Genomic DNA, 10,963 nt, shown 5'->3' with positions numbered 1-10,963 from the left:
TAACAACGAAGACCGCTGATATGGTATGTACGGATTGACACTTACCAATGCGGTGAGCGCTTTGAACGCTTTATCGACGCGTTGACAATGAAATGGCGTATGTTTCAATTGCATTCCACTATTGCAGATGTTTGAGAGTGTGTGAGCATTGACGACAGGATTTAAATATGTTTCTTTCCACGGTAGACTTAACGACTCGTTTCAAGTGCAATGTCGTCGGTGACATTGTGTGCGAAGGATAATGGGATAAACATAACCTATCCTATTCGTTCCCGAGTTGACGTTCGAGTGTGTATGTGCACCTACGCTCTCACCTGGTCACGTTCACAGCTGACCCGATTGGATCGTGGTTTCAATTGGAAGGGTTTGCTGAATACGGTCGCAATCCACTCCGAGCGGTTGGGTAGCATTTTAATGCCTGACGGTGGACTCATCAAAGTCCCCCGTCGAAAAAATCGACTCTGGTTAATGTTATAAAGCATTTCGTTGCATTACAGCAGGGCTTGGTCGATCAGTTGTTCGTTTACATTCCACTTCGAGTGGTTTAGGTTGCTGAATGGTAGCTGGTGGTCCCTCTCACAGTGTGGTCTATTTTCCAGCAACAATCTGCTAAAGAACACAACAGGGGAAAAAATCGGCGTTTAGGTGAGTGTGTGTGTGTGTATCGTGGCTGAAATTGGCTCATTTGTGGTGGCACTTAAACCTCGATCACCCCCGGGCAAAACCAGAACATTGTGGAAAGAGTTATTTGTTCTGTGTGAACACACACACGCACACGCACACCTTCTATCGGAACTTTCATTAACGGCGAAAGTAAATATCATCCAGCAGAGTTCAGCATAATGCAGCGAATCGATTACTGATACGCGTACGTTGTGCAACTGCACAACATGCACTGCAAACAAATGTGCTCTTGCCTGTGAATGTGTGTGTCTGTGTTTGTTCCGTGATTAATGTTGGCGGCGTGTTAATTATTTCGTTTTCCCCGGCATGTGCGTATGTGTGATTCGGGTTGTTGTTGTGGTATTAATTAAATTAAATCGCGAGATACTGTTTGCCCACGCGGGCAATGTTTGCAGGCATTAGAATGGACGCCGTTTGGAGAGAGGGAGACAAAGCGGAGGAAAAAGTGAACAAAAAGACAGAACCCAACTGCTGAGTGCATGTGTGTAAAATAAAGCGACGATTTAATTTCGCTTTTGAAAGGACCATCGGTATGGAGTAAAAGGAAAAAAAACACCCCGAAAACGTTGGCATGCGGGCATGCGTTCATGTTTGTCGGTAAATAAACACACTTCCGAAGCAATTAGATTGTTGGGCGTTGAAATATGTATTAGAAGCAGGCATTTGGATTGCTGTTCTTTTCGAAATCTGGGAAAGGTGTTGTTGGTATAATTGATGTAGTTGTTATTGATCTGACACTTGTGCGAAAATGGGTCTAAATGGCAAAATCGCAAAAAGTTTTATGACAACAGTGTAATTCAGATGATTTATTGAAGCGTGTTTTAAAGTAATTAATAATATACGTTCGAGTGAACTAGTCCTTTTTTCACTGATTTCAGCACACAGATTTAGGGACTGTAAAAATACGATTGATTCTTCTTCTTCTTTGGCTCAACAACCGATGCCGGTCAAGGCCTGCCAACACACTTGTGGGGTTGGCTTTCAGTGACTTATTGATTTCCCCCCATAGCAGGATAGTCAGTCCTACGTATGGCGGCACGGTCTATTTGGGGCTTGAACCCATGACGGGCATGTTGTTAAGTCGTACGAGTTGACGACTGTACCATGAGACCGGCCACGATTGATTAAGTTTCCTTTATTTATTATCTTGTACTAATATGAAATATAAAATTTCGTCTTTTTGCTGTAAATTTCATTTTTTATTACAGTCGTTGTCACCAAATTTTGGCTCTAAGGCAGCAATTTTTGACAGAGCGCATAATTTTTTTCCTTTGAGGGATCAATTTTTGACTCTAACGCACCTATTTTTGTCTGTAAGTCATAAATTTTTGACTCCTGTAGCAATCATGACAATTTGACAAGGTATTTAAGCAGATTTTTAACATTTGTTATCTCACATCTCATAAAAAATACAAAAACTGTGTAAATTTATTGTTTCTTGAGAACAAATGATGGAATTTTAGAAATTCTAAAGCTTTTGTTTACAGCTGAAAATACATGCCATTTTTTTCACTCCATTAAAACATCCAAAATTGGGAAAGCAATTGTTTTGTTTTAAATTCTATCAATACAATTATTCACTAATTAACTTTATTTAAATCATTTCAAAATACACACTTTCAGGAATTACTTAAAATTTTGTAAATAAAGCGATTGACTCACTGTCAAAAATTGATGCCTTTGAGGCAAAAATCGTGACACACTGTCAAAAATTGGTGCCTTCGAGACAAAAATAGGTGAGTTAGAGTCAAAATTTAGTGGCAATGACTGTATTTCTGTTTACTTCGCATTGATTATGTTTCAGTGTTTTTCCCTATCTGTATTGAGCATAAGAAAGCTAATTAAAAAAACGTTTTTTTTTAGTCTGCGATAGTTCAAATAACGTCTAAATAAGGGTTTTAGTTTATATCAAAGTAAAATCTTAGGCTGAATTGTGCAAACTGAAATTGAGAATAATTTCTTTTTAAGCTTAACCATGGTTGAAGATCAATTAATTTATTAGTTTATTTCTTTGTAAATAGACTAGTGTGCTAGTCAAATAGGTAATTGATGTCTTAGTTATGTACAAACATTGATTAACTAAACTACTCGAAAACATGTGTTTAACATGTGTCTAAGAAAAGTGAAAGACTCTACTAGAGTTTATCAAAAGTATTGGTTTTTGGGATTAGGAGTCTCCTGATTATTACTTCACACCAAACAATTAAATTTTTAATGCGCTTCAATATCTACAATAATATTTTCCGAATTATGATTATATAATATTTCGCTATAGTTTAAAAAGAAGCCAAGGACACATTTTCTTTTTCCATTTCATCGATGCATTAGATAAGAGCATCAGATCAGAGTTTTATATGCAGAGTTTCGGTCGCTGCCGCTGCTACCACTGTATCAATTCCACAACAACACGCGCGTCAATCGAAATAGCGAATGCACTGGGCATCGGGAGCAAGTAGGCTACCCTCACCCAAGCGGATTTCATTCCGATGCATCCGTTGCATCGTCAACAGTTTCGTCATCAGCGCTCCGGAATGCAACGCACGTACGAAACGTTTGCCGAAAATTTGTGCTAAATATTTCAACCCCAAAAGGCGGGCTCGTTCCGTTACGGGCTTGTGGACGTGGCGTTTTCTAGCCTCACGTGCACGCCTCACCCATGCACTGGATAGCGTCCACCTGGTCATGTGTGTTCACATGGCTCGTTTTTTGTGTACCGGACGGGGAATGTTTTTCTTTCCCCAGCCTTACCCGGAACATCACTTTTCCCAATACATTCCTACACGATACATTCCGTAATGCATTTAGCCGTCGGTATCAGCACTGGTTCGATATCAACTTCTATTGCTTCTGCCCTGGGACTGCATTTCCTTCTCCCGGGCTGGAGCTCCCAGGTTCCCGGTTAAACGATTGACTAAATTTGAATATTTCAATTTAACTTTCTCGTTCCGCTCGGCAGGTCGGCACCACCCGATCGGCACGTAGTAACACAGAATGCGATCCAGGAATTCGGCTCTCCTACTGCTGGCGGTGTGCACCGCACTGCAGCACTACACCACGCTCCGCGGATCGGCCAGCGCCACACTAACCGGTCCACCCGTCCGCAACCGCATCAGCCGGGAGCGGGGCAACATACTGAAAAACATCACCGGCACGCAGGAGTACGAGAACCACATCGTTACCAGCCGGCTGGATGCATCCGAACCGGTGCGCATGATGTACCGTGGCATTCGCGAGGTGTACAATCGATTGCTCGGCCCGACGGGAATGCGGGACGAAGGTGTGTCACTGCAGGCGCGCGTACCACCGAACGTTCCGTTTCCTTGCGACGTGCGGGGATACAGAAGCGCGACGCCGCCGACCAGCGTGCATCGGTTGCGGCCGGGCGACTTCGATGTGGTGGCGGCCCTCGGGGACTCGCTCACCAGCGCGACGGGGGCCAACTCGCGCCAGTTCTGGGAGCTGCTGATCGACAACCGGGGCCTGTCGTGGTGCATTGGCGGTCAGGGCACGTGGAGAACGCATCTGACACTGCCCAACATACTGAAAGAGTTCAATCCGCGGCTGTTTGGGTAAGTGGAGCTAGGTTTTAAAATGATTCAGTTTTATTTACAAGATGTGTTGTTGTATATCAGGTACTCATTTGCCGACTCATACAATGTGCATCTGCCGTCACAGTTTAACGTGGCGGAGATTATAGCGACAACGAGCGATATGCCCTACAATGCGGCATCATTGGTGGAGCGTATGAAAGCTGATCCACGGTAAGAAGTCATTAAATTAAGAGAAATTGTAGCCAACTACCAATGCCTTTTGCTGCTGTCTGTTCCTATCTTCAACCAGTGTCAATTGGCATAAGCACTGGAAGCTTCTGACGCTCATGATTGGAGGCAACGACTTCTGCTCGGACGTGTGCTATCAGACGAACGCTACCGAATGGATCAACCGCGATCAAGAGAAGTATCTCTTAACGACCCTGTACTACCTCAAAAAAGTGATGCCAAGGTAAAACGCACTCGATCGTTCCGAAAAAGGATTTTATTTACATTCCAGTTTTTTTTTCCAGAACTTTGGTGAACCTGGTACCATCGCCGTTAATAAATCTATCGTTCTCGATCGACAAAGTGCAAGCGCCGCTAACCTGTCAGTTTGTGCGCCCCATCGAGTGCTCCTGTCTGTACGGTCCGAAGTACTCCGGCAATCGGAATCTCTACCGGCAGCTTGAGCGACGCTTCGTGAAGATAATGGAGCGGGTAAGCCATCGGCCCGAGTTCCACAGTGATGACTTTACGGTCGTCTATCAACCATTCTACCGAGACGCAAGCATCTTCCATCGGAGGGACGGCAAGCCGGATCTTTCCATCATGGCCATCGATTGTGTGCATCTCAGCCAGAAGGGCCACGCCGTTTCGGCGAACGGACTGTGGAACAACATGCTGGAGCCCACGCGCCACAAAACCACCGTACTGAAACAACTGTTTGAAGAGTTCAGATGTCCAACCCCGGAGAGCCCGTACATTAAGACGTACTACAATAGCTGATAATAAAATGTTCGAAGACTGGTTGATTGTTTCACTTTTAAGTAACTCTTGTTTTATTATAAAACATCGATCGCGATGCACTCTGTACACAATGTAAACAAAACAAAACAACGTATTTTGAGTAGATGAGGTGCGTTGTGAAAGTGTTGTACTAAGCCTACGAGTTGATGGGTGGTGCGAATGGAGGCGAAGATGCTAGAACTGACTTAGATGACGGCACGCCTGGCAGCAACTGTGCTGGCTGCTGGACGCTGGATGGTACGATTTGTGTTGATGATCGTGTTTAGTGATGGTGCGGCACACCGTAGGTTGGACGCGGCGGTCCGTACGAGGAGGACGGCGGACGGTAGGACGAGTACGAGTGGCTCGAGCTGTGCGACGGGCGATGATGGTGGCCGGACGAACCGAACGACGGCACACCGTACGAGGACGATGGGATGGCAACGAACGACGAACCGCCGTGCGACGAGCCGTGGGATGAGCCGTGCGATGAGCCGAGCGAGTAGGAGCCGCCCGAGTGAGACGAGAAGGAAGGTGCGGAGTAGTGGGAAGAGACGGCCGGGGCACCGTAGCTGGAGGAGAGCGAAGGTGCGCCGTACGAGGAGGATAGACCCGAGAAGGAAGAGGAAGAATGCGACGGTGCAGAGTAGTGAGATGATACGGAAGGTGCAGAGTAGTGAGATGATACAGATGGTGCAGAGTAGTGAGATGAAACGGAAGGTGCAGAGTAGTGAGAAGATACAGATGGTGCAGAGTAGTGAGAGGATACAGATGGTGCAGAGTAGTAAGACGATACGGATGGTGCCGAGTAGGAAGAGTAAGCCGAGCCTCCCGATGAGTAGCCGTGCGATGGCGTGAAGGAGGAGTGAGATGAGTAGGAAGGTGCCGAGTACGACGATGAGGATGAGTGAGACGAGTACGATGGGGCGGCGTACGACGAGTAAGATGGACCGTGGGCGGCCTTGTAGTACTCGGCGACCTGGATGCCTTGCTGAACGTGGCCCAGCTCAATGCCGGTGGTCTTGACGTGTCCGTGGCCCGAGTACGACGGTACACCGTAAACCGGGGACGGTGGTCCGTACGATCCCGACGGTGGTCCGTAAGCGGTCGACAGCGAGCCAGAGTAGCCGCCGCCGTGCGATCCAGAGTTCTCGTGCTCCAGCAGCGCCTCCTTCACCTTGTGCAGCAGGCTGTGGTCAACGTGCAGTCCCTCGGACGTTTGATGACCTGGGCTAACCGCGATGTAGCCGCCATCGTCGTATCCACCGCCACCACCACCACCACCATGACCGTGACCATGGCCGTATCCACCGTGAACTGGCGGTTCAGCACACACGAGCGATGCACTAACGAGCATGAAAATCTGAAAAGACAGGGGGAAAAAACAACGCGTTTATTAGCGAACCGTTACAAACTATTGACACAGAAGTGGAGTCGCGAATAGCTGTTATTGCACAGAAAGTCCAACCATTGCATAACCTGCCATAAATCTTCATTTCAGGAAAGGATCTCAAACCTCCGGACCGGAATAAACCGTTCCAAAAGAAGGTTAAGTGTGGTAAACCCACCCCTCTTTGCAGGATCCAACCGTACACGGTACCATTGATCGTTACATTAACGTACTTGCTCGAACTTATGGAAAGTGAAATCACGGCGCTAACCGGATTGCAAAACCCACGCTTCCACACCGAAAACCGGGCGTCATCCAATTCCCTATCTCGGCGAGTGAGACAGGGCTGGAGAACCCTCCGGTCATTTGCCGGTTGAACATTGCGCAACACGAATATTGAAGCCGGCAACTGGGAAGAAGGTGACCAACCAAACTCCTTTCTCCCGCCCGTTTTAAGTACCGAACGGCATACGGCTGAGAAGATGTTGGTACGAAAGTACTGCGTTCCAGTATGGTTCGCTTCTACAAAAACAGGATTAATCGCGATCAGATGAACAGCCCCAGCACATTGATGCACAGGAAAGAAAGGTTACATTTTGATGTGTACTTGTTGTCATCATCATCATCACGACTGTTTGACGACTCACCATAAGTACCGAAAATAACCGCTGATCACTTGATCTTTACCTTTCCCGGATGATTTTAACGATAACTGCCCCAAAACTGTTTCAGTTTAACTACCAGCAGGTGAAAGGAAAGCTGAGCCCTAATCGTGCGTCGACTGTGATCCTCCTGGATTACTGGACACACTAGCATGACATAATCGCGCAGTTTTTTGTTATTGCTGTTGGTCGTTTTCACTTTCGAAGAAAGTGCGACCGATTGCGATCAAGATTTTGCTGTGCGGTTTAGACCGTTCAGTTCCAGTGATGCAATGCAGCTATTCTGTGCAATAATGTAAGCGTTGTGTGAGTGGGCAGTATGTATGGGTGGGATAACGGAAGATGCAGTTGCACTCGAGCGAGAGTTGTGAGTCTGTGGCTACTTTGAAGTGGTTGGGAGCTGTGTACGGCTCATTAGTGGTCCGCTAAGTATGCCTCTTGTAATGGGTTTCGGTTACTTCCGCTGGAACCGAAGGAATGTTTAGAAGGTATCTGAAGTATTCAAATGACATGAAAAGGAGCGGTTTGTGAGAGTGATGCACAAACTAGTGAAGCGTCTTGGGAGGCATTGCTGAGGTAATTAATGCTAGATGTTGTTTGAATAGTTTATAGAGGCTTTGGCTCCAACGAAGTACTTTCGCCTCTTTGTTTAGTGCTAGATAGTAATTTCGGTTGAATTTCTAACGATTTTTTCTTTAACATGTAACAATGTGTTTCGTTTTGTCGATGCAATTTCACACATATTGGTTAAATTTTTATATAAAATTTTAATTTTAATGCAATCTTAGAGTCTATAAGGAACAGTCACATTCAGCAATTGCTTAGCAAGACAAAAGACAATTGCAATGTATAAAACATTTCAAATCATCCTCGTCTTTGCATAGCTTTTACTACAAAAAAGTTGTCATAGAAGGAATAGGAAATCCTTAAAATTGAGTAGGACAAGGGCAAGCTCTCTGTTTCCAACGAACATCGTGCTGTGTAGTAAGAGCGTAGAACGTAGAAACCACATTTTGACTAATTCAACTAATTCAATGCGATTTGCACTCTTATTAAACTACACACTGCTACGACCACTTGTCCTGAAGACATAAAGCAATATCAGCGCAATTCGCTGTATTGACATGGCTCTTGGTGTACGTAATTTGTGCGCCTCTTGTCTCTCTTGCGTACTGTCATTCAAGCTAATTGAATTGGATTTTTTGTCGCCTTTCAGGAAGTAATGGGCAACCGTCTCAGCATACCGCCCCATTCGCTCAAGAGCTGCGAATTTGTTTCGTTTTTATGTGTGCTCGTGCTCGCAATCACGCTTCGATCAATTGATCACTTTCACTTTGAACGAGTAGAGTGTGTTGCGTTGAGTTTTTTGGAGATCTGTTTTTTTTACAAACGTAGGGTTTTCCCAGTCGGAATCATCTATCCGGTATTGCAGCATCACAGTCATTGACCATCACCGATTTCGCAAAGTCCAAAAGTATACCGCAGACGTTTGATTCAATCCCGAAAAAAAAACACACACACAAGATCCTTCAAACACGATTTCGTTCACACTGCGCTTCCGTTACATGATGCCGCTGCCGCACTTACCGCACTGAAACGATTCATTTTCTGTTTTTCTTGTATGCACACGTGTATCAACGAAAGCAGCAAAAGACACTGAGGGGTTTGCTCTTTTTTTTTTGGCAAGGTCGGGGCCCAAAGAAAGCCCAAAACCACACACACACACACACGAAACACAGATGAGGGACTGACTTGGCAGTTGGTTGTGCTGGCTGAGACGGCACTGCGCTCACTGATGCTTTGCCGGTGGCGAACAATCTCTTTTATACGACCGAAAGCGCAAGTGATCTGTGTCGCGTCGTGGGGTGGAGATCGCTCGAAGAAGGTTTATCTCGTTGGCGGGCAGAGAAAGAGAGCGCAATCTCCTTCCAGTCCGGAAGGGTTGGGGCAATAGTGATACAAGCGCCCGCCTCAATGCAGGCAGGGCCTTTCAAATTGGACGCGGGAGGAAGACAAGTACTTCTGAGGTAGCGGCTCAGTAGGACACAGCAGGCACAGCAGGGATTACGCACGGAGGATCGATCGAAAGTATATGAGGAAAATTGTTCGAGGGTTTTATTTTGGATGGAATAATGTTCAACTCACGTAACCGGTTTTCTGGAGCCTTTCCTATTTATTTGTTGAAAATTTGGAATACCTGTTGCGCTACTAAAATGTGGTTTTAATATCTCCGAAACCCAAAAAAAACTCTTCTGGTGTGGAATTCGTTCCCGCAAGTGCTCGACAATCCTGTACGTACGATTGCGCAACGTACACAGACTTGTCCTCACAGGCTCTGGGATGGCCAATACTATGCCCCGGGAAAAGCCATTGTGAGTGGTGTGTGTTTGTGTATGTTCGTATGTGCCGACATTTCCAACCGATGATGACCACCCGCGAAAGGTCTGTCATTTTCCGAAAGCTTCGCGTACCGGGAGATGGATGAATGGCCATGCCGCTGATGTTCACACAGTAGTTGGACGAGTTATTTACGGGACGATCGCATTGATATGGGATGCGTAATTGACATTTACGGGTTAGCAGTTGTGGAGCGTTGCTGTCGGTGTCGTTTTGGAGTTTTGAGCCAATTGGACAGGCGTTTTGTGTGGCAGGTTGTATGTGTTGAAAAAGGGAAAGGGATTGATATTTTGCATGCGTTTTGTGATTTGCTTGTCGCTTTATGTTTTCTCGATTTAAATGTGACCTTTGTTAATGAGCGGCGACAAATGGAGTGGGCACTACCGTGTACGCTTTGGGTAAAACTAACCAAACTGGGGATGAATTAGAAATCTCTCTTTTCCTTTTAATCAGATGACTCTCCATGTTTGTACTTTAAATATATAGAAAGAATGTTATCTATGAGGTCTGAAATGTTTCAAACTTTAGGTTAGGTATAGGTACATTTAAGTTGTTAGTTTGATTTGAGGACATAGTACAATCTACTTCCGAGATACGCTTTTTATACATCCCCGAGGCATCCGCGTAACTCCAATATCCGCGTGAGATGAATTTCCCGTTTTGTATCTGATACTTGGGTGCATAATGTATTTTTTTGAATCAATTTGCATTTGATGATTGGTGGAGGAATTTGTATAGATTTGAAACTGTCAAATTTTGATAACCACGTATCTCCGAATTTACGTAACTCGGGAACAGGCTGTAAATCAAAAGTTTGTAGCAGATGAATAACAAAAATAAATCCAGATTAGCTTCAAAATTTCAACCCCTGGAGATGTTATGACTTTTTACATTTGTTGCGCCAAATTATTGATGAAATTGAAATGGTTATTCCAAGTATAAAACCTTAGAAAATTTCAGTAATTTTGTTGCCTAATTTCGGATGAAACTACGTATGTTAAGAATTATGTTTGGTTATTTATTTTCTCTGTTTCTGTTTATTTTATTATTTTTATTATATGATTTTTGAAACCAGGATATTCCGTCTTCTTAATAAGCTACAGTTACAACCATAACAACCATAATAGCCCAGCCTGAAATCTAGGAAATGTTTGGTTGTATGTACAAAAGTCGAGCATGAAGAATTGTAGTCGATAGAAGCACTCCTATCAAGGGGAGACATGGTTGGAGCTTGGTCTTACTGCTGTTAACGTGATGCCTTACTTCATAATTAAAAAAATTACCTGACCAAC

The 10,963-nt window shown here is 44.9% G+C and overlaps 2 protein-coding genes across 2 annotated transcripts; one reads left to right on the top strand and one right to left on the bottom strand.

Moving 5' to 3' along the window:
- Positions 1–523: 523 nt before the first annotated feature.
- Positions 524–5,318, top strand: LOC121599317 (phospholipase B1, membrane-associated-like). Its single transcript, XM_041927032.1, has 5 exons — positions 524–645; positions 3,641–4,253; positions 4,317–4,445; positions 4,525–4,686; positions 4,748–5,318. Exons 2-5 carry the CDS (start codon positions 3,676–3,678, stop codon positions 5,220–5,222), a joined length of 1,344 nt encoding a protein of 447 aa, XP_041782966.1. The 5' UTR covers positions 524–645; positions 3,641–3,675; the 3' UTR covers positions 5,223–5,318.
- Positions 5,252–9,056, bottom strand: LOC121599319 (prisilkin-39-like). Its single transcript, XM_041927034.1, has 2 exons — positions 8,862–9,056; positions 5,252–6,585 (listed from the first exon to the last, which is right to left on the bottom strand). Exons 1-2 carry the CDS (start codon positions 8,877–8,879, stop codon positions 5,506–5,508), a joined length of 1,098 nt encoding a protein of 365 aa, XP_041782968.1. The 5' UTR covers positions 8,880–9,056; the 3' UTR covers positions 5,252–5,505.
- Positions 9,057–10,963: the final 1,907 nt, after the last annotated feature.

The sequence above is a fragment of the Anopheles merus genome, chromosome 3L, assembly GCF_017562075.2.
Source record: "Anopheles merus strain MAF chromosome 3L, AmerM5.1, whole genome shotgun sequence".
NCBI lineage: Eukaryota > Metazoa > Arthropoda > Insecta > Diptera > Culicidae > Anopheles > Anopheles merus.
Note: the sequence above shows the minus strand (reverse complement) of the source record. Positions and strands in the feature narration are given on the sequence as shown.

Bases quoted from the DNA above. Each gene is read 5' to 3' on its own strand.
- LOC121599317 (XM_041927032.1), top strand. From the start codon at position 3,676: ATGCGATCCAGGAATTCGGCTCTCCTACTGCTGGCGGTGTGCACCGCA. The intron at 4,254-4,316 runs GTAAGTGGAGCT...GTTGTATATCAG, and splicing joins TTCAATCCGCGGCTGTTTGG to GTACTCATTTGCCGACTCAT. The intron at 4,446-4,524 runs GTAAGAAGTCAT...ATCTTCAACCAG, and splicing joins CGTATGAAAGCTGATCCACG to TGTCAATTGGCATAAGCACT.